Source organism: Micropterus dolomieu, linkage group LG12, assembly GCF_021292245.1.
Source record: "Micropterus dolomieu isolate WLL.071019.BEF.003 ecotype Adirondacks linkage group LG12, ASM2129224v1, whole genome shotgun sequence".
Taxonomy (NCBI): domain Eukaryota; kingdom Metazoa; phylum Chordata; class Actinopteri; order Centrarchiformes; family Centrarchidae; genus Micropterus; species Micropterus dolomieu.
In genome coordinates, this window is record NC_060161.1 from 3,381,401 (window position 1) to 3,405,660 (window position 24,260).

At 40.4% G+C, this 24,260-nt stretch overlaps 1 protein-coding gene and 1 long non-coding RNA gene across 2 annotated transcripts; one reads left to right on the forward strand and one right to left on the reverse strand.

Moving 5' to 3' along the window:
* The first annotated feature begins 1,238 nt into the window (after nt 1-1,238).
* LOC123981148 lies at nt 1,239-2,147 on the forward strand. The gene is made up of 2 exons (XR_006827685.1): nt 1,239-1,491; nt 1,660-2,147. It is a non-coding gene; the product is annotated as an uncharacterized LOC123981148 (long non-coding RNA).
* Nucleotides 2,148-11,886: 9,739 nt separating this feature from the next.
* Nucleotides 11,887-20,768, reverse strand: LOC123981147 (acylphosphatase-2-like). Its single transcript, XM_046065829.1, has 4 exons — nt 20,691-20,768; nt 20,309-20,325; nt 18,310-18,419; nt 11,887-12,433 (listed from the first exon to the last, which is right to left on the reverse strand). The coding sequence occupies exons 1-4, from the start codon at nt 20,758-20,760 to the stop codon at nt 12,319-12,321; spliced, it is 312 nt and encodes a 103-aa protein (XP_045921785.1). The 5' UTR covers nt 20,761-20,768; the 3' UTR covers nt 11,887-12,318.
* Nucleotides 20,769-24,260: the final 3,492 nt, after the last annotated feature.

The following is a 24,260-nucleotide window of genomic DNA, read 5'->3' on the forward strand; positions in this document are numbered from 1 at the left end:
CTTGCATCTGAAGGACAGAGGACACTCGTTTGAGGACCACCAGGTGCACATTTTAGACAGAGAAGATGGATGGTTTGAAAGAGGTGTCAAGGAAGCCATCTACACCAGGGTTGAGAAGCCGTCATTGAACAGGGGAGGGGGTCTACGCCACCACTTATCCCCCACTTACAATGCTGTCCTTTCATCACTTCCCAGGAAACTCAACAAACGTAACCTCTTGGCCTCAGGTGAAGATACCAACGATGGTCGTTCAGTCTTGGCCGCAGGTAGTCTTAACGACTGTAACGACTGTCGTCACAGCAACAAGGAACACTAACAAACCAGTCGATGACCCGGGATAACGACCCCACTGAGGTTAAATAGCTGAGTTTCCCTGCCAGTCAAAAGTCCTTTGGATGAGGGACAAAACGTCTTCCAGTATCTTCAACCAAGTCCAGTTGCCCTTGAATTTAACCATCGTTGGATAACTATGACCTGGATGACTGAGAATCTTCATAGACATATATGTATATATATATATATTCTTGGTAATTTATTTTGATCCTTGGTATCTATATGTTGTGTTGTTACAATCGCCCCTGCATGTGGTGGCAGATGTAACATTTCACATCTAGTATCTGAATCTATATTGTGACTTGCTTGTAAAAACATTTGACGACTGGTTCACGTTCATCACTTTAATGTTGCAGCAGGGAAATTTTTAGTGTGTGCTGCAGCTTGGGAATTTCCCCAAGGCATCTATAAAGTCTGTATCCGTAATGGTATTCATTAATTTGTTGATTATAATTAATAATATTAATCTGAATCTGCAAATTAACCTGATATCAAGTACATATTGTTGATTAAAAAGTAGGCTACAATATTTGCCTCTGATAATGTAGTGCGCAGAATTATAAAATGAAAACACTCAAGTACACTAGGCCTAAATTTACTTCAAACTTAAAGTCTTTCACATCCCCGGTGAACAGTTAAGGTTATTAAAACCCATTCCCCTGACACCACTGGTGTGGTTTTGATATTTATAACCCTTCCATGCAAATATCAAATGCTTGCGTTCAATTGTGTGCATTTCTTTGCTCTTTTCTAAAAGCAATTTGAGGTTAATTTATATGAAATGTGGTTTATAATTAAACCTGATCTGGAATTTAAGTTTGTATCTCGCTGCATCAGAGAATATTAAACTGTGTTCTGCAGTTTAGAAAGTGTTCCTGTTGGTTTAGCCTTCAACATATCTCTACACTAAGAAGAAGATTTCTGATACAGATGGTGTCTGGGTGTACGGTACATGCAGGAAACTGTTTACACAGTGGAAAAATAAAACTTAACTTGACCTTTTCTCCTTGCTCTAGTGACAAGTGACAATACATTTTTAAGAGTCCATCTGTACCACTACGACGTCTCCACCCCTCAAAGCTGTTGTGAGATGTATATGGAGCGCTTCCAGCTTCTGAAGTCTGAGTGGGAGGCGGAGATTCAGGCAGCAGAGAGGAGGTGGGAGAGTCTGCAGAGACTGAATGATGCCAAACAGCCCTGACTCTGAAAAGTTGGGGATGAGTGTGATACAACAGATTTAATATATGAATACAAATTACTGCGTGTTTTGATATACTGACACTCCTCTATTCATTTGAAATGTTTGAACTCCCATCTCCCCATCAGGGCCGTCTGTCTGAGGGGAAATTTAATGCTGACCCCGCTCTTATCTTCACATTTTCAACCACCACATCCTCCCTGTGTCCAGCAGACAGACTCAAACCCTGCAGCTCTCTGTCCAAGCACCGATCTTCCTAAACCTCCTACTCTGATGAATCATCTCTCAGCTACATTCATCCATGTCGGTATCACAGTCGGCACAGGAAAAAGGAAAGTGAAGGCTTTCGCAGAAAACTCCTGGACCCTTTAAGCACCGGTCACTGTGTAGTTGATCACAGAGTCATAAGAGACAGACTACATGTTGGACCCTGAACAATAAGAGCTTCCACAACTTACAGAGGTGATAAGGAAGCAACATTTTCACTGTTCCACCTGACAACAGCTCATCCGCACCCCCATACTTTTGGTATTTGCAGGTGCATACGAGGGCCCGTTAAGGCAACAAGCACATGGAGCTTTATCCATCACTCATGCAAATAAAATGTATAGTTTTATTCAGCTCTCTGATGTTTTCTTTGATTTCCACACATAGTATGATTGTTATGATCAGATGACAGTAATATAGCAATTAAATCGAGTTGTCTAGAGGTCTACTGTAAATGAAAACAGAGAAACAACGTGATATTTTGTCTGATAACATTTTTAAGGTCAGACCATATTACTCAAAACCTTCCACAAAAGATATATTTACTATTTATGTCAGATGTGAGATTTTATTCTTATCAGTCCCATCAAGAAGAACGGATTCATCTGTGATAACCGTCTGTGGAGGTTTTACCACAACAGGTTATAGTGTTTGAACATGAAAATCATATTCATGCTGTAAACTTCCCTCGGCTCTTTACCGCCAACAAATGAGCTGGTGTCGAACAGTAGACCGTGGTGCATTGTGGGATACACTTAGCTTTAATACCACTTTGAACCGGTGTTGTGTCGGGACTGTGTGTTGGTATTTCTCTGACGTACTTGCCTGCTACCTGCCGGACGTCACATTTTGGTTGGGATGTGGTGCATCAGTTGTCTTCCACTGTGACACATTAGTAGAGTAGAAAACTGCCAACTGTTGTTCAGATGATGCTCATTTATGTTGCTCATGTCCCACATCTGTTTTATCAGGCCGATATTGTGTAGCTTAATCCCGGCCTTACATCCAACTGTTTGTACAACAGCATCTAAATGACTATATTTGGCTTATTTTATAATAATAATAATAATAATGTATGAATGGCAGTGATGAAGCTCCAGAGAATAATCAGCTGAATCTGCAGCTTCTCTGTATAGTGACTTTCAGCTCGTTCTTTGTCTGTCCGGCTGCAGCTTCACTGTTCTGATTAAGTCTCATAGCGCAGTTTTCAGAGAAGAATATGTAAAAAGCTGCTGTACACGATCTGCTCAGCAGCAGACAGACACAGTTAGAGTCCAGCTGGTGAACATAGTGGTGAATTTAGCAGCTGAAGAGCCAGAAATTTCCCTCAGGAGCTGGTGGAGACCAAACACAGAGCTAACAGAGGGAGAATACTGGTGACACAAACACGTCATGATTGATCATGTTGCTCCGTAACTGCTGGATGTGGAAATAAGAAACAGTTTGCAAACAAGTTCAACATGTCAGCGTAAAAGGCCTGCTTTATTTTGAAATAGTGTACATAGAAATGCTGCTGAAACATCTTACATGAAACCTAGACCTCTAAAAAGACTTTTACTTGTCAGACAAATTTAGCCCAGAGTTAACTGAGACGCCTGGACGTTGGGATATCATGATGTCAAGATAATCATGGCTGTCTCCCCCACACATACACGGAGAACGATGCATTCTGGGTATGAAGGACATCCAACAGTGTGCAGCAGCGTGTGTGTGTGCATTAACACTGTGAGTGTTGGCAGAATGTGATCTGGCCTTGAAGGTCTTTCTGGGCTCTTGATGACACACAGACAACAGTTTGGACAGTGTGTGTGTGTGTGCAGAGCATTATCACTCAGATACCAGACACCATGTAGAAATGTCCAGCAGACCGCAGCCATATTTGTTTTGAAGCAGAGGACGGTGAGGAGAAGGTCAAAGGGCATGGCGGGTAATTCCCATCCTGCAGCAGCTGGCTGAGAGCAGGACTGTGTCTGACATCACTCTCTGTTTTCTACCTGCTGCACTTTAAAACACTGCCATGTAACTAATCTCACTAAACACGCCTTTTCCCACCAAAAGTGTTCGTGTTATCTGTGTAAAGTCGGTGCTGCACAAGGTGTTTGAGAAACAAAACATCTAGCCAACACTTCAGCAGCTCCTAAAGAGTCCAGCAACACTCACACAGTAAGAGAAAGGTGAATAAATATCTTGTAAATGTTTTTTATTAATACATTATTTGTTGTGTTATTGTGGATGTTGTTGTGGTGGCAGCCCGGCTGACGGTGGGTGTGCTGGTTATTTCTCCTTTTTTTTCTCTCTCTCTCTCTCCCTCCGACCTGCACCTGCACCTCGTCAGCCACCTCCTCTGCCTGCCACACCTGCCAGCAATCAGCCTCATCTCCAACAGTACTTCTACCCCGGTTCTCCGGTCAACCCCTGCTTGATCGTCGTTGCTCCTAACCCGGTGCCTCTCGATCCTTCGAGCCCTTGTTTAACCTGCACGATCTGTTTCCCCGTCTCCACAGTTCCCCGTGCCTGTGTTTCCCCGGCGTCCGCCTCTCCCTCAACCCCCCTTTTTCCCCCCAATAAAACCTGTCTATCTTGAGCGCTGCATTTGGGTCCTCTCTGTCCATACCGTAACAGATGTCCCAACAACTACTGGTCATATCGTCAGACACATTTACAGAGGATATTCAGGGACAACAGTGGATGAATCTTTCTGTAACTAGGCCAAGGACCTCCCTGATCTTTTCTCTAGTGCCACCATGATTCCTAAATCTCAAAGTGCACCTCTCAAAGGAGCTTAACCCTCCCTACTTTGGGGTGTAAATGAATACTGAAGCCTGTAGGAGGCCCTATTCAGCCTTTTGACTTTCTTGTTCTGACTTCCTGCTAATCTTTACTTCCACCAAGGAGGTTGTGTTTTTCTTGTCTCGTTTTTTGTCTGTCAGCAGGATTACAGAACAACTACTGGCTCGATTTTATTTTCATGAAACTTGGTGGACAGGTGTAACATAGGCCGAGGAACTGGATCTGATTCACAGGGTGGATGCACTCATCATTTTTCACTTAGGTAGCATCATTGTCTATGGCAAAATAAACTGAATTCATTGCGCATGTGCAAACCTGTCATAACTGAAGTGAATGTTGTCACATCTAATTATACAACAAAACATAACATAAATTTCAGATTAATCCAGGTAGGCTCAACCATATTTTGATTTACTGTTATTCTAACAGCGCCCTTCTAGTTTTTATGTACTGTAAATGTTTATATATATAGTTTCAAAATGTTTTAAAATGAGATTATTGTAGATTAGTCTGCTTTTTATTCGATATTGTTTAATTTACAACTTACTGTTCTGCCTTCATTTAATTTATTCATTTAAAAGGGACAGCATACAGTAATACAGAAACGTCTCCATTTCATGCACTCTACCAGATTATAGCTTCAAGCTAATTCGCACCTGCCTGTGGGATGCTAGCATTATGTAGAACCTAAACGTCCTACGATGGATTTGACTTTTATCTTTTCAGTCTAATCTAAGCCCTAGTCCACACCTACACGGGTATTTTATTAACAAGAGTTTTTCCTCCTTAGTTTAAAAGAAAAATCTCTGTCCACATGAAAATGTCAAAACACAGTTGAAGGCCTGTTAGGAGCATGCCAAACCAGCAGGCAACAATATCACCCTGACCCTAAGCCATGTCGGCCAATCAGAAGCCTAAAAAAATGTTTTTCTGGTCGGCTGCCTGCAATGGCGCATCGAGGAACGGGGAATCAAATATGTGGACTGACAGTAAAGTGGAGTTCTTCCTCAATATCACACTCGAATCCAAAGTTAGCAAAACAAAAATGTTAGAACGAGCGCTGTTGTCCCACGTCCGCCACTGCACAAAATGTCGCCCTGTGTAAACAAAGGAGATTACGACGCGCACTCTACCATCACAAGCCGCAAACAGAGTTTCTGCAAATCTTCACCCTGGCAGGAGTTTTCAAAAAGGTTAGTTTTCAGTGACTTAAAACGCAGTTTATGTGGCGGAAAGGCCAAAACGCACAGAAAAATCTACGTTTTCAAAATTACCTGTGTACATGTGGACAGGGTCTTATGTACCAATACTGTGTACAAACATATGTCAGAGTCTGCAACTGAAACCTCATCAGTTTATTAAATCCCTGAAAACATTTTGTGCTAATTCTTTGCAACAGTCTTGACTTCAGCTCCATCAGCCTGAGAGCTGCTGTGTTTCTGTCCCTACATGTTGTTTCATTGCACTTCTCAGACCTGGGATCTGAACAGAACAAACGATTGTTGCTGGTGTTAAATGTCAGAGTTTCTTTCACAGTAGAGTTGGACTCAACTTCAACATGTTGCCTGGCAACAGCTGGCTGTCAGCACCCACTCAGGTGTGTGTGTGTGTGTGTAACATGATGAATAAGACCAACTGTGTGGGCAGGTAAAGTGCCGAGCAGATATTCAGAGAGAAAGGAGATGGATAGAGAAAAAATAAGGAGGCAAAAGGGGGTTTTAGAGTAGAGGAGAGGAGAGAAGGAGTTTAGAGAGCAGGAGAGGACCGGAGAAACGAGACGGTGTCAACTTTTCTTTTCTTTTAGTATCTCTCCCACAAACACTTCCTGACATGAGTGGCGTTTCCTTGGTGACCACTATGGGATGCCAGAGTGGTTGCTGGGAGAGGGGGAGGAGGAAGAAGAGGAGGTCGAGGCCAGTGGATTTTTTTCCAGCTTTTCCACATTGAAGTGTGTGGGTGGGCGCTCGCTCGCTCTCTCTCTCTCTCTCTCTCTCTCTCTTTCCTCCCCCCTCCCCTCGCTCATGGCACCACACCAGTATGAGTGTGGGGGTGGCTGTATTATTATTTGCTGTATTATTTGCACCAGATTTAGCAGTGAACAGAAGAGAAAGTGTGAGAAGTGCTGCAGGACGTGGAGGATTATGAGGTTTGCATTTGAGTGGTCATGGACAAAAAGCTTTCTCTCTGAGACGTCAGGCCTGTTACCTGTCAAAAAGACACCTGGAAAGAAACTTCTTGATAAAGAAGCACTTACGAGTAAACACGAGGCCATACACGTTCTGTGCTGCTTACCTAATTAGGATGTATAGTTTGTTTATTATGGAACGTTGCAGGTGAAGGTGACCTTATCACGCCTCTTGCTCTGCAACCCAGCGTGCTGTGTGGTCATCCAGATTTTTATGACAATGCAGGAGTGAAACTTTTATTCAAGATCCAAGAGAGAGAGAAGGAGGAATTTTGAGGATGTATTTCGTGGTGCTGTTAAACCACTGTATTATACAGAGACGTGTTTCTGTTACTCAGCACCGTCATCGATATAAACATATAGTAGAATAGAAGAGAATAAATGTCTACACTGACTTTTACTTTTTGGTATTTTCTTTGGAGACAGAAAACGGTGGGGCTATTATTTCATTGCATGTTGTGGCGTTATGCCATTAAGATCCTATTCAAACACACACAAATAACTAATAACGCCTCCTCCTCTCTTGTGTGTGTGTGTGTGTGTGTGAGTAATGTCTATGGATGGGTTGGCATGACGACAAAGCATCCAAATCTAACAGTGTATCTAGGGAGAGTTGGTCTCTAAGCGCACGCACTCACACACATACATACACACTGCTGGAGCTGATCCTCAGCGTCCACCAAGTGTAGCACCAGTTTTTATATTAATTTCTGACACACACATGCTGAGTCGCTGCAGTGAACAGGAGCTCTGTTCCTGCTGTGTCAGGGCTGTGATATAATTGGATCAGATGACAGGTAATGGGGTCACGTGACCTGTTATGTAAAGACAACATGGCCGGGGTGTGTTTGTTTACATCATAAACCGATATAGATGCACAGTTACACATTTCAGGGGATTCAAACCAGCAACCTGCTGCTCAAAGGCCGATGATTTAAAGATTGATTTAAATTGTTTAAAGAGTAAGTGCCACATTTAAATAGTTGGCACATTCAGTTGTTTTTTATAACCCTGACATGGTCATGAAATGTCAAGGATATTCTTTGGAGAAAATGAATTACTCCGAATCCACTTCATTTTATTTAGCGTAACAAATTACTATTATTCAGTTTAATTTAGCAGGGACAGTGCACAATAAGAAAACATCTCAGTAAAAGCACCAGAGTTAAGGAAAAGATAATAGTCCCTGGACAGTTGTTATATAGTCAACCTAAAAAACCTAAAAACAATTTAACAGAGTAATTTAAAATTAAGTCATACATTATGAGAGCATGCAAAAGAAAATATTAATCCAGACTCTGTACTGAAATACTTCTTCATGTACTTCAGGTACCATTGAAAGATATGCAACATGCAACCTAAACGCTCATAATGAGAGAACATACATACATACTTACAGGTGCAGAGGACGGACAGTTTACACCAATCTAACCCAGAAAAAACTAAATATACGTGCATGCAGGTACATGAGGGCAGCAAGAAAGCAACAGGTGACAGCAGACAGCCTGAGGACAGCGACATGCATTAAGTTTCAGAGCCGACAGGGCTGAGTATTGATTAAACATTTCTTTAAACTGGCACCTGTTAAGTCCTGAATTACCCGGACGACGTGCAATATGCAAATGGTAAATCCATGTCCGATCCAAGTATTTTGTAACCCTATCCATGCCACACACCTCTGTGAAGCTAGGAGGCTCAGCTACAATCACAAACCAACCATTTTTATCCACACTAAACACACACCAAACACCAAGCATCAAAATGAGCTTATATCACAACATATCTGCTCTGTGATCACTGACCGTGGCTGCAGTTATTGCCATCCAGATATCTCTCATCTCATCCTACACAGCAGTCCGACTGCTCTAAAGAAAGCTCGGCGCCAGCTCTGATCTGCTGTGTAACTCGCATCACTCACATCACAAAACTGACAGTGTTATTAGCAGGATAATAATAACAACAAACAGACTAATTTACATATACAGTTACAACCGCTGACTTATCTTCGTCTAACGACCGACCCACTGTAGTTACATCTAAAATATCAAACGATTTGTCTGCTCATGATGAATAGAAAGAGCCCATTTAGGCTACGTTCAGACTGCAGGCCTTAATGCTCAATTCCGATTTTTTCCCCAGATCTGTTTTTTTTTTGTTTGACAGATCACATTATTGTTTAAATGTGGCCCATATCAGACTCCAGTGTGAACTGTCCGCGGCCTGAAAGTGACCCACATGCGCAGAAGAATAACACGACGTGACACGCAGCACGCTGTTACAGGCTACAGAAGTAAACAGAGGTGGGTCCAAGTTGTCGTTTTACAAGTTCGAGTCAAGTCTCAAGTCTTAGCACTCAAGTCCCAAATCGAGTCCCATGTCCAGACCGATCATGAGTGGCAAGTCCGAGTAAGGTCTCAAGCCAAGGACCAACAAGTCCAAGTCAAGTCCAAGTCTTAAACTTTGAGTTTTAAATCCTAAACAAGTCATAATGCGCTCTTCACCAAATTTAAAAACCATTTCAAAAGTTTTCATAAGTTAAAAATAAAAAATGTATTGAATGAAGCATTAGCCTGTACAGAAAGAAGGTAGAGGTGCAGTTTCACACAACAGATGTTCTATAATTTCATGAATTAAATTAAATGTTCATGTAGGGCAGTTAATTATTTTGGTCAAACATTAAACTATTGAACTTCTAAAATGTAATACTTTCTTTTATATTAATTATTATATGCATTACTCCAACATCTCATATAGCCCATGAAATAAGAAACAATAATCCAACATTATTAACTTCAAGCAGCATCTACAGGACAAGAGGTAGCAGCACAGTTTCAGCTTTGGGTGACTGATGGGTCACTGAGGGGACTCTGTGTGTGTATGTTTGTGTAGGTTTGTGTTTGTTTGTTTGTGTGTGTGTGTGTGTGTGTGTGTGTGTGTGTGTGTGTGTGTGTGTGTGCACGGAGGGGAGCAGAGCAGGTGACAGGTGAACTACTCGAGTTGATGAAGTTACTTACAGAACGCTGAAATAAAACCGTGGTGTTTTGTCGGGAGATGCAGTGACAGAAACCAGCGGTGAGAAAACTATAAATCGCTATGAGTTAGAAGAGTAGACACCGTGGATATTTTAGAGCACCGATCAGGTAAATCAACACTGAACACACCTTTTAGGGAGGGACAAGAGCCTCAGCTGTGAAGGAAAGAGGTGCGCTGGATTTATAAAACAAAACGAGCGTCGTTTGTGAAACAGCACACGGCGCTATTATCGTTTTATCTTAAATTGTTTTATAATTGGTGGAAGCAGCTTCACGCAACAGCTGCAGCAGTCTCTCTACACTGTTTTGACCTGACCTTTCTTTTCTCCATGAGGTGGAGGAATTTAGAAAGTTGTGTGGTGCTGCGTCAGGGCCCCAGCTGTTGTGCATGATTTATGCGTAAAATTCATCCAGCCAGAGGGAACGATCACGAACGGTTCACAGCGCGCCGGTAGTAGGCCTGCTACACAACCCATTGAAGGTACCGGAGAAGGAGTGGGTCGCTTGGGTGTACAGGGCAAGAGACAAGAGATCGGTGAGGTGGTCGGTGATCGTTCCCTCTTGCTGGAGGAAGCCACATGTGATTGAGCACCGCGCTACGTTTTTTATATCATAATTTATATTCGGGCATGGGGAGTGTCAAGTCAGCTCAAGACAAAAGGCTCAAGTCCAAGTCAAGTCACGAGTCATTGGTGTTAAAGTCAAAGTCGAGTCGCAAGTCTTCTTTGATTTTGTCGAGTCTAAAGTCATCATTTTTGTGACTCGAGTCCAAGTCATGTGGAGTCCACACCTCTGGAAGTAAACAAGGAGCAACATAGCTCTGGTTAGCTTGCGGGAGACTCTTTCATTGACTTTTTCATTGTCCTCTCACGGGTCACATTTCTCCCGACTTATGACAAGTGTTCACAACTTTCTGTTCTTTTCATTACGGTTTCAATGCATCTGCCCCACAACTCCCTTCCTCTCTTCCGGAGCTCCGGTCCGGTGGGTTTCAGGAATAAGAAAGGAAATTTGAGAGCAGATGATAGCGAATGATGATAGCTCAGTCTACAGCAGCACTGAGGTCGCATTTAAAAAGACCCGATCTGTATCGGATTTGGACCACATATGGAAGTGGCCCAATTCAGAACTGGAAAAGATCAGATTCCACGCGACTTGGCCTGTTCACACTGACATAAAAATATCCGATTTGAGTCACATATGGGCAAAAAAATTGGATTTGGGTCACATTGGCCTGCAGTCTGAACGTAGCCTTACAGTAGGATGTTCTGTTCTCAAGTTGTGGGCCTGTAAAGCATGGGAGTTCTTTCAGTCATAGGAATATTGATGAATGTTCACGTTTTTTATCAATATTTCAGTGTTTTGGAAGCTTTGTTATTTGGAACGTGGTTGTATGGACAGAAATAGAGTTTTGAAGAAAACTCCCAATAAAAGTGAACATATAAACAGTGAATATGGCCAAAAAATGGACATTCGCCTGGTATATTTTTGAAATACTGTGCAATAACTGTTGTCTATTTGTTTCTATTTGCATTATAATCTACAGGATGATGGTTTTGATGGTGATATTGCTCTTAAAATATAGATTTTATACCAGGCGAGAATGAAAATATCATTTCTTGTATCTTGTTATTTTAGGCATTTTCCCAGGAAATAGGTGTCTGTTCCCAAGAGGTTTAAATGAGCTGTAAGTGTCCAATTATCTGATAGCAGCTGGGCTGGAGTTCCATTCTGATTTTTCAGCTTTAACCCGAAAATGCAGACTGAAAGCACTTTTTATGAGTGGGATAATACAATCCCGGCTCGCTGACCCTCTTGTGCAACGATACGCAGTTGTTCTTGTATTAACAAACGGACTGAGTGGAGGAGAAGTCAATCATTTTATAATCTTGTACACCAGACAAGCATTTACATATTTAACCAGGTTTTCCAATGATGAATACGTATCGATTTTCTTGTTCAGAATACTGAGACTGTAATGTTTTTAGTGTAGTGGCACTAGCCTGGGACCAGGTTCTTAAACAACAGGTGATATGTGAAATGACCAGAGAGTACATGTACATAAACTTAAGAGCAGTTCATTATATTGTAACTTGTTAATTTTACTTTAATGTAACAAACAAAAATATATTGCTAGTAGAATAGTAACAAAATGTTATAATCACACATAATTTTTACACATAGTTGCTTTAACTGCTTCAGTACAATGTTTTCAAAGCAGTGGGTATTTTTGACTTTTGGCTTTGACTCGCACAGATGGATACATACACAAAGATGCTTCTTTTGTTATAAATATAACATTACCATATATTTATTTGTCTGACAGTACACTTTCAGCCTGAAAGTTTCCACTGTTCTTATCTAGAGGGACTGGACTCAAACCAGAGTCAACAGTCTTCATTCAGTAAATCTACAGAAGCATGTATATAAAACTAAACTCAAATCATTACTGAGAGCTTTGTGCACAGGTCTGACCACAAGAGGCAGCTCTCAGTGTTTTTGTCTTCAGCTGGTCAGAAGCGAGTCTTGAATCCGGAGACCTCCAGCTTGTCGATGGCTCTCTGGTTGGTGAAGGTGGCTTTGGAGATCCGACTGCTTGGACTTCCTTCTTTACTCAACCACACCTTCCTGTGGAGGACGCAGATAAAAGAGGTAGAAGTCCTGCAGGTTCAACATTAAAACCACGATGATTATGTTCATATGAACTGGTTTTTTTTCTGTTCACCACAATGAGATAATAATATAATCCCATTCAGAGTAAGAACAGTTTACATTCTTAAGTGACATTTGGGCATTGTGTGACCAGACTTTGTACTTTTCTCACACTGCTGCCGTTTTCTGCACAATCTGTTGTACACTTGACCAGTGGTGGAAGAAGTATGAAGATCCTCTACTTGAAAAAAAATAGCAATGCCACAATTTCAAAATTACAAGTGAAAGTTCTGCGTTCAAAATCGTAGAATTTAGAAAAAGTACAAAAGCATTATCAAAGAAATTTAACTGAAGTATAAAAGTACTCACTATGCAGCCAAAATGGGCTCTCATTATTACAATATTATATTAGATTATTATTGTTATTGATGAAGTAACAGGTAAGATGCATTTTAATGTTGTATCTGCAGTTGAGTTAATTTTATAGTAAGTCATTTTTATACTGTTGTGTGGTTTAATTTACTGTGTAACAATGCATTGTATTTTATATGATCTTTATAGGTTTTTAAAATCTTCACCTGCAAAGTAGTAACTATAACTATAAAGTAGCATAAAATTAAAACCCTCAAGTAACGTACAAGTACCTTAGAATTATACTGAAGTACAGTATTTGAGCGTTGACTCTGTCTTGCTTTTTTTAACGTGGATAAAAACTGATTTTTTCCCTTAAAATTGAGGATGTTGGACGAAGGTCCATGACTGAATCAGAAGTGGATTTATTGGATCTACAGTTGCAAGGAATTTGTTTTGGTGACTAGGTGCACAACAACTATAAAACATAAACCTATATAAATATAAATATATATTTATTAAATTTTATCAGTGTGCAGAATTTCAACTTTTTCTTTTGATTTCATTTCCCCACGCACTGACTACCAGGTGTGCATTAACCATTGTAATAATTGGTTTTTAAAATCATAGGTGTTGTCAGACTTGAGATTCAGCTCTGCCCCACAAAGTCCTTTATTTACCCAGAATTCATAGCAAATTATCGTGGCAGCTTTGTGTGACAGATGAATTGAGACTTCTGTCTGAAGTCTGACCATTAGCGATGGATTACATTTACATTACATTTGTAAATTAGTTAGATTATTAGTCTGTCTTCGTGAAACCCCAGCGGTGGTTCAGATAAAATGCTGTGGACAAAACGTTGGACAGACAGACTGACATCATCATCATGGGCCTCACTGCTTGTGGGACAAAAATCTAGACAAAAACAAAATAATAATCACAACCAGCTAGCCAGGGGTCAAGCCAGCATCTGGACAACCAGGGGCATGATGGGAAAATACTAACATTCCTGCAGCTATATTTAACCCTGAGAATCTGAGTGTGTTCTGCAGCAGAAAGACTCAGTTTTACCACTGACTGGCTGTTTTTATGACTGTATGATGCTTCTCATGGTGTGTGTGTGGAGATTAGAGGAGATTGCAGGGGATCAGGGTCACGTCCATGTAGCTGCACTGACTGAAGCTCAGCCAGAAAGAGAGAGCGAGCAAGAGAAAAAGAGGGGGAGGTGGCGAGAGAGAGAGAGAGAGAGAGAGAGTTTGTGAAAGAGACACAAGTCCTGTCCTACTTATTCTTCTTTTGGCAAAAGACTTCTCCATCTACAGTCGAGTGATGACCTACTACTCTACTGTACACACACACAGACACACAAAGAGAGCTTAGTGTTAAGTCTCCAGCAGATGGATGTTTGGTGGTTCGTAATCTGCTGCCATTTTACCCCAAAACAACACACTGATCCCTGTGACACACACAAACATGTTTGTACTTCTATTCTTCTGAAGACCCGTATTAATGATATGTTCCCTAACCCCCCAGCCCTAAAAAGGATATTTCAGGGTCTTTTAGCTTTGTCTGCCATTTCTGCCATTTCAGTAATAATAACACTGTCCTCATCCGAAGCTGAGATCATCGAACAAGGTGACGTCACTAAATAGAAACATGAGCAGTCAGACGATCAGACTGGTTGGAAACAAACCAAACCAAGTTATAATAACGTTCACTTGAATTTAATGTTTATGAACAAAACTACAAAAATAATGCCCAAATTGTTATAAACTGGAATTTTCCTTTAACCATCACAACTGCATGTTGAGAACCAAGATTTATGCCTCAAACATCCCTTTGAAGAAGTAAGGACCTTTATTACAATACAAACGTCCTCGGTTTCCAAAGATTTCGTCAGTCCCATGGTCTGAAACTCAATCCCACAAAGCAACATGTCCTCCAAAGTAAAGGACAAATTTAAAATTAAAATTTAAAGCACCAAATTATCTCAGGGCACTTTTCATAGAGCAGGTCCAGACTGTAATCTTTGTAATATTATTCATTATATAAACAAGCTGCTCGTCCTTTCTTTCAAAATGTCCTATATGGACTTTTTTGTGATCTGCCGCTTCATCAGCAGGTCAGTTGCTTCCAAAACTCATAACCAATACAAAAATGATTCGTTTGACAGTTTCCTGCAGCCTGTTGCACAAGCAAAGTCATGGCCCAATTATTCATCCATCCAGCAGTTTTCAGTGCAGGAGGTAAAATACCAGTGAGTAGTGAGTGATTTACAATCGCCAGCACTTTTAGTTGCATTACTTTATCAACAGCACCAAACCCATTCATAGCAATCTTAAGCAGAGGAAAAGTGTCCAAAGACAGGGGCGTATTCTATAAAACATGGTTTAGATCTGATCTGATTTTTGCAATGTCTATACATTTGGATGCAGAGATGATGAAAGAGTGGATGTCAATAGTTGAGAATAGCATTCTGGGATTATGATTTTTACAAATCAGCTTGTCTTGCTTTTCTGAAGATAGTGAGGAGTTCTTTAAAAATGTCATACTGGACTTTTTCTTCCATTGACTTTTCTGCAGTTTATCTTTAAATTAATAATATCCCCAGATCTCCACGGCGGATTCTATTAAGAGTTAAACTTCTTCATTTAGGCTGGTGCTATAGCGTGAATGGCAGTCTTATTATTAAAATTGTTGACTCCTACTACTACTTCCACTGCATCTGAGACAAAACAAGCCGTATATCATCTTAAGCCTTTGAACAATTCAGAAATGCTGCCGTTTCTTTGTGAGGACTCCCACAAAGACAGACATTCAAGAGCACACACACATTGACACACACTGTACTTCTATCATGTTCCTGGATTAATCTAATCCAACTCATGTGAATGTCAGACACCTGTTACATTTTCTCTCTCTTCTCCTTCCCTCTGATTTTTTCTCCTTGATCCTTCCATGTTGTTTTGTACACCGTGACTTGATTTCACTCCAGCAAATTCCAAACTGGGGAATGTTTTTAGTTTCAGATCCTTTTTTGTTTTACCAATCTCTCTCTCTCGTTCTCTCTCTCTTTTTTTCCGTCACCCTTCAGTGTTCTCGTGTATTAAAGCCGCTCGGCGGGCTCTGTGGGAATTGTTTTTTCTCAGAGGAAAAAGAGGAAACCACCCACGCATTCACCTCCCACCACCAGCTCTCTCTCTCTTTCTCTACATCCTTTCTTAAAACCATTTCTCACTTCCATCGCTCTTCTTGGTTATCTACTTCCTTCTGATTTCTCCCTTCTTTTCCCTCCTTCCTTCTCTCTCTCCCCTCTTTCCTTACAACTCTTATTACCTCCTATTTTTTTTCCTCTCCCTGTTCCCCCCTCCCTCTTGCACAGACGACCAGCTACTTCCTGTTTCCCAGGCCCCGCAGGAAGTGAGGTCGTGGTTGAAGTGGAGTCGGCGGGAAGGACATGAGAGCGAGTGTGTAAACACATAAAAGATCCCTGATAGAATAGACGGAAATAGTAGAGTGCGTGTGTGTTTCATCTTTTCAATGAAAGTGAGCGTTAATCATTCTGTTTATAAAAGTCACAGTGAGGTTAAAATGATTTATCGGCTATTTAACCAAACTGTAACACAAAGACCGAGTCGGCTCTTATTTCCTTCTTTTATTATATCTAACTCTCCTTTCTGTTCCAGGAGTCTTGATCCAAAACGTAATCAGAAATCCATATGCAGAAAATAATGCTCTGCGTCATGGTAATGTGCGCCTCTACTTACAATCTTGACTTAGAAAAACAAATGGTACTCTAAATGGAAAAGTACTTCACATGAAATATAAGAGTGCAAAAGAGTGTTTGACTCCCTGTAGGTGCCATGTAAACACAAGGTGTTACGCGCCTAATGAAAGTGCTGAATGCATGTCCTTCTGTCCATCTATATTTTGAATAATGTGAAGCCTGCATCCATGTCAGCTAGCTAGCAGTCTTTTTCTTCACCGTGATCATTTAGTGTGACTTATACTTCCCTGGGATGTCATATCCAATGCCCACTGTGAATAAATGTCCAAAAATCATAGAGACTAGAAGAAGAACTTGCCTGAGAATCATCATGTTTTTAAGTTTTCTTCAGTATCAAAGTAATCCAGTGATAGTTGTCTGTACATCCATGGTTACACTGCAAACAGGTGCTGATAACAGCTAATTTAGCTACTTTTAATGGAGCTAATTCGCCAAAAATGTAAACAAATATAGGATTTAAAATGAGACTCATAAGAAAATTATAACTACCTACATATAGCTGACATTAACACAGCACATTTTTAAAGGCTCTTGTCTCCTGGCTTTATTTTTTCTTTGTCGTCATGTTGGTTCCCAAAATGGCCTACATCTTGGCGTTAGCATGTTTCCTAGATTAGCAGAAACATTTTTTACTTCCTCCGTTTTTTGACATAAAAGTCAGATTTCACACTGAGTGGAACGACAAGCAGCTCTTCTGCAGAAGAAAAACTAAGATATTCACTTTTAAAAAATGACATCACTTCACACTGGATTTAAATTACACGAGGACCGACGAGTTGGCCGAACATCAGTTAGGTAATTGTGTCTGTAATTATTCCTGGGGTAGGGTTGAAAACTCACATATGAGCTCTAGACGGGATTAAAATCACCCCACTTGCCCTAGAGAAATAAATCCCTTTTGACACATTTAATTTGAAGTATTAGTCTCATTATACCAATAGCAGAATGTTTTTAAAAATGATTTAGCTGATTCAGTATGTATTTATTGTATTTTTCTGTTATTGGCAGCTCTGGTTCAGGAAACTCCACCTGTCTGATGCTTTAAGGGGTGTGTGTGTGGGGGGGGGGGTTGCAAGAGAGCGGCAGATCCCCAGAGGCAGTGACGTCATCTAAATGAGACGTCCACAACCTGGTTACATGACGCCAGAACAGCCTGAGCTCCGGCTTCAGTTTCACAATTGATTATTACCATCAATCCAGTGAATACAGAAACACACCGATGACAGTGAGGGGGAAGAATTTGTGTTTTGTGTAATTGTCAGAGGTGACAACAGTGATGTGTTCATGAACTGCTTTCTGATCAGGTCATTCTGAACAACAAACATTATTTTCTCCTCAATTATCTGGACTGAATAGAAAAAGAAACCTGCTCAGAGCTGAAGTGCAGACTGGACTGTTGTGAAGGTAAAGGACACCATCTAGTGGCTGAAAAGAAAGTAACACCACAACCCAAAGTAGTGAATGTAAAAGCAAAGCTCAGGTCAGAGTGCAATTCTTCTCATTATTTGTCAGAAGACTTCCAAAAAACTACACATTTCTCCTGTTTTGCTTACTGCAGGTATATTTACTTTTGGTCTGCACAATCTTCATCAGGTATATTATATAGGCTACATTTAAATTTGTCATAAAATGTGTAAATAGAATCTTTTTTCATTATTAAGAAAAATCTAAAGCTGTTGTTTTGTGTTGCAGTGTAGTTACAGTACAGACTCACATCTTCTCCACCATGTCAGCAGGACCCTGGACCTGTCCCACCACAGTCCCACCATGGGTGTTCTTCACCCAGCCGACCAGACCGAGCTGCAGACCCTTCTTCTCTGTGTACTGCAGAGAGGCAGGAAGGGGTTAATATTATACATGCTTAGTTTTCTTAGGCATCTAATAAAAAGTTCCACTAACCCATGTGGACATGTGTTACGTTGGATACAAAGAAATTACTTTTTCTTTTTTGTTTTCTGCTAACTTTGAGTACAACCCAGAACAAGTCTTGGTCCAGATTTGACACGATGCTAAGAGCAATAGTCTGATAGCATAAAAACAAACTGTGTCTGCATGAACTGGTGTGGACGGACACCGTATGAGCACAGAGTCTGAATCAGTAAGTAGGCACAGAGCAGTCCAAACAGCCGCACAGAGACTGAGGCAGGCAAGCTGCAGGCCGAACGCAGGGAGACTTAACAGACCAATGACTGAGAACACAAAGAAAGCGTGCAGAGGGTTAAAGATTCTTGGCTGAAGGCTGAGGTGGGAAAGCTAGTGGTGGCAATTGGACAGGTGGGGAATGCCATGGTCAAAAAAATCTAGGAAAATTAGTTAACGTTCTTTCTGGACTCCAGTCTGTCCCAGAAAGGAACTCTCTTGATGCCATTTAAACACTTTTTGCTCCACTTTGCAATTCAATGGACCTTTATTTAATAGGGACGGCTGAAGAGAGACAAAATGTGGGAGAGAGAGAGAGAGAGAGGGGATGACATGCAGCAAAGAGCCGCTGTGGTAACGACTCAGCCTTGTACATGTTGCAGGTGAGCTAACAGGAGCCCATTTATGCTGCGTTCCTTTCACCTCCGAACTGGGAAATTCCCAAACTAGAAAAAGTACTATGGAACGCCACTTAAAGTCGGATTTCCTTCTCGTGAACTCGACAACAATGGCGCTCCAATGGAAGCACACATGGTTAATGGTTAATCATATGCTAAAAGGTAGAGTAAAGTATTTCATTATAATGCAGAAATATTTTGTCATTGTTATCAGGTAGCTGTTACAGTAAACAATCTCTGTAAGTCATCTTCTCTGCCCAAAAGTTATTCAGGAAAATGTAAAAAATGCCCAGAAATGTGAAACATTTGGAAATACAGCTTACTACTTTTGCTGCGAATTACCAACTGATGTAGCTAGACGGGTACACAGTGAACGAGTAACGTATAGCCTATTCGTCACTTGTTTTTAATAAAATGGCCATCCAAGTGCACTGCAGAGGGTTCAACTGTGCATAAACTTGTCAAAGAAAAATAAGTTTGTCACAGTCAGCCAGGTGGATTGTTTACATTTGGCGTCATGCCAAAATCAGATATTTCTAGAAATTTCCCAGTTCCGACCGGTCTGGAACGCAGCGTTAGACCAGGGGTTTCTGGTCTGAGACTGTGGGCCTCCCCTCAAACAAAGCATAGAAAAAGCCCCCCCCCCCTCTAAATTTACTTGCATATCTTAATTTCCTGGATGCCTATGGGATCACAGTTATGTATTTTGATTCCAATGACACTCAACAATTGTGCCAGGATAGCCTGATATTGACAGGATAAGACTACAGAGTAAGTATCACAGTGCATGCAATGGTGCAGGATTGTGTTGGCCCCAGCAGTCCCTTTAATAAACATAAATCTGAAAAAAACAAACTCACATCTTGCATTTCTGTCTATCCCACAACTTTTTACTTCACTTTTACCTTACAAACAGACTAAAAAAATAATGGCTTTGTGTAGTTTGTCCTACTGTCGACATGTTAATGATCTATCTGAAACATCCCTGTTTGAGCAGTGGAAAGACGAGGAAGAACCTCATACCGAAGCATCACAGGGTTAATAAACGTTCAGGGTTAGGGAAGCCCCGGGTTACAGGTTGTTAAGAGGGCTGTTAATGAACTGAAATCTAGTTCTGGATGGTGGCAAAGGAAACAGCAGGCGGTGATGGGAGCAAACAGTCGCAGAGAAACTCACCATTCTGAAACAGACTCCTGTCAGAATAAAAAAAAGGGGGAAAAAAAGAGAGAAAATGGCTTAAACTATGTAATCAGAAAACAAATTAGGAACATTCACTACAATGTTTAGAAAACATTTAGCAGCTTATATGCAATTTTCTGTATTAGATGTTGCAGCTTTTCTTATTTCAACCAACTAAAGCAAACAGCTCACTAGATTTTCCAATAAATTCACAATAATCTGTCCTGAAGCTGCAGGAAGTGAGAGTGCAGTGAGATCCTGCCAGCAGCAGAGCTGTGCTGTTCCTAAATTAAGCAGCAGCAGATCATTTTACAGCCTCAGCTCACAGAGCAGAGCAGAAAAGAGAGCAAGAAGAGGGGGGAGAGGTAAATATACAGACCCTGAACGTAACCGAAGATCTCAAAGTCCACCGACACCAGTTTGGTTACTGCCGATTCATCTTCAGACATCTTGAGAGAAAAACCTAAACTGTCCCTTTAACGGAAGAGGAGGGTAGAAAACCAGAGAATGCTCCCCGTGCTCGCTCGCTCGTTCTCTCTCACCACTCTGCACCAACATGGTCATGTCTTCCTCCAGATTTTTTATCTCAACACCATCACCACAGTCTGTCCTGATGGTCTTTGTAGTCCATTAAAACTACAAACCCTGTGTTGCTATTTACATCGACGGATATTAGTGTTCTCTTGCGCACTGAACCTATTGCAGCTCAGTGTCGGCACTCTCGGCTGAGTTCTGGCACCAGAGAACCAAACATGAGCAGAAACTGAACCATATATGGAGAATCAGGAGTTAAGCTGGCTTAGGGTCAGAGGTGGCAAATACACCAGGGTCGAATCTGGTATTTTTTTTCAACCTTACTGTTTTGTTTAGACCTGGAGACCCTGGACCTTCTTTAACACAAGACTGACACCTCATTTTAAGTTGAACTTGTCGGCAAACAGTTGCTTCCTTCCACATCCAGCAGTTATGAAGCAACATGATTATTCATGTTGATTCCAACTTTCTCTCTCTTTGAACTCTGTTTTTGGTCTCCACCAACGCTTGAGGCAAATAGCTGTTAAATGCTAAAACGCTAAATGCTGCCTCAGTTCGACCTCTATGCAAATGTTTGGATAATTTTGGAGTCAGGCTCTGCTTTATGATGTTTAAAAAACATACCTAACATTGTTTTTTCAGCTTGATACTTTATGATTTTTTCTAATAAGTATTGTTTATAAACTGGATTTTGAACAGATACCACAACAGAAGTATTTCCTAGCTGTGAAAACTGGTTAAATACAACAAGTTTCCAAACTGTCTGTGTCTGCGATTGGTGTTGACAGCACCACCCCTCCCAAATAAGTATGTTTGGATTTTTGTTATCGGAGTTTTATGTGTGCTAAAGTCTAGGAAACCTACTTAACATTTCTTTGTCAACTTTTTTTTCAATCAAAATTCAATTATAGTTGTTCCTGCATAAATGAAATTTCTTCTTATTTGTTGTAATAATTATTTATAGTCATTTCAGTATTTTGTCACCGTTATCAAATGTACAATCCGTTACTTTGGAAAAGAGAATACTATTTCTACACTTTCATAAGGCCAGAATAAAAGAAAATTAAGGCGTATTTTAGGAACTATTGTCACTTTTTACACAAATAGCAGTTCAATCAACAAAGCACAGGGGTTAAATAAGCTGTACAACAGTTTTTGTTGACACAATACACCAATAAAATTTTGGGTTTAACCATTAATAATATTCCTGACAGTTTGTGCTGAAATTCTTTGGTTATGCAAACCGATTGTTGCAGCAGCTGTCCGGGTGGCTGGTCTCAGACGATCTTGGAGGTGAAGATGCTGAATGTGGAGGTCCTGGGCTGGTGTGGTTACACGTGGTCTGCGGTTGTGATGCCGGTTGGATGTACTGCCAAATTCTCTGAAACACCTTTGGAGACGGCTTATGGTAGAGAAATGAACATTCAATTCAGGGGCAACAGCTCTGGTGGACATTCCTGCAGTCAGCATGCCAATTGCACGCTCCCTCAAAACTTGCAGCATCTGTGGCGTTGTGCTGTGTGATGGAACTGCACATTTTGGAGTGGCCTTTTATTGTGGCCAGCCCAAGGCCTTTTATTGTGGCCAGCCTAAGGCCTTTTATTATGGCCAGTATAAGGCACACCTGTGCAATACCCATGCCGTCTGATCAGCATCTTGATATGCCACACCTGTGAGGTGGATGGATTATCTCTGCAAAGGAGAAGTGCTCACTAACACAGATTTTGAAAGATTTGTGAACAATATTTGAGAGAAACAGGCCTTTTGTGTACATAGAGAAAGTCTTAGATCTTTGAGTTCAGCTCATGATGAATGGGGGCAAAAACAAAAGTGTTGCCTTTATAATTGTGTTCAGTGTAGAAACCTTCGGCAAAGTACTCAAAACCACTTCTGTGGTAGATCCTGCTACAGTAGGTGTCTCCAGGACCACATTTTGCCATGATGACACACACACATAGACTCACAAGGATAAAACAATACCAGTCACGCTGTAACAGCTCATAACAGGGACACGAAAATACACATTGAACTTGGGTTGCTCCCCTCTTGAGCTCTCTTTAGCAAACATAAAACCCATCACTTCATTAAGGTGATGTTGCTACAGTCACCAGATTTAAAAACACCGGCACAGTTACAGAGAGATTTACCTAACCAGCATTGTGTGAACTTGTTTAGTGTAAAAGTCTGTTGGGATTCAATTTTATGCACTTTGGTTTTGTAAAAATGAAATAACTCAACACAAAAAAACGTTGTTTGGTCAATATTATTAAGTTAATATATTATTAGGCAATGCTATATCATTTCTATTTTAACGCCTAGTTTTACATTGTAACACTATAAAACAGGCGACGGTCTCTTCTACATTCTAGTTTGAGAATGGGTGGAAAATAAAAAGAGCTAATTAAGAACGTGGAAAAAATTTTGATTAAGGATTTTTTTAAAATGCAAATATTAATTTTTTTCAGCTACTCAAATGTAACAATTTGTTTAATTTCTATCTTTTATATCTTTGGGTTTTGGACTGATCTCATTACATTCTTGTTCTCAGAGATTGTATTTTAAAATGTTTAAATATGTTCTGGACAAAACAATTAGTTTTTTGATTTAAAAAAAAAAAGGAACTAAATTGATCAAAGAATTAACCATTATCCCTAGCTATATAACTAACTATTAAAAAAAATTTAAAAATTCTGTATGAATTTGGCGTATGTCTGCTATGCCAGATTTAGGTTACTGGAAGATAAAAGTTTAAAAGGATAAAGAGGTGAGTAAACGAGTAAAATGTTTTCTAATAACTGTAAATGAAATGCTGGAGAAAAATATGTTCAATACTTCAATTGTCCACTAGATGTCAGACAGAACTCACTGAATGCAGCAAGTTGACTCTTGTCTTACTAACCCACACACACACACAGACACTAATACATAACAGAAAGAAAGGACCTGTGTGTGTGTGTGTGTGTGTGTGTGTGTTGGATGAATATCTTTGAGGATTAATTAGAGTATTGGACCTTGAGGATATTTTATATATTTTTTTTTGATTGTAGGGTAGCACTTTACATTACAGCTCGGTAATAATAGTTTAATTATAAAGGACATGAGGGAGGATTAATTTCAGCATTATAATGTGGTCACAACCAATTTTGACCTCCGAGAATTTTCATGTAATTTTGCAGGTATTACGCTGACAGCAGCCTATAATTTGAAAACATTAACAAGTCTTACCTCATTATTATCAGGTTATTTCCACATTAATGTCACAATATTACCATGTTTCAATCCAAATATTGCACTGATATTGTAAGAAAGTACTATAGTTTGCCTCGTTGATATTTTTAAATGTGTTTCCCCTTTATTACCTTTTGTTTTTTGACCCTTATTACATACATTTCATTCTAATATTACCCAGACATAC

What these genes read in the sequence shown, in the direction of transcription:
- LOC123981147 (XM_046065829.1), bottom strand. Translation starts at nt 20,760, where the DNA reads ATGTCTGAAGATGAATCGGCAGTAACCAAACTGGTGTCGGTGGACTTT. An exon ending in GCTGACATGGTGGAGAAGAT is followed by an intron (nt 12,434 to 18,309) that starts GTGAGTCTGTAC and finishes CGTCCTCCACAG; the next exon opens with GAAGGTGTGGTTGAGTAAAG.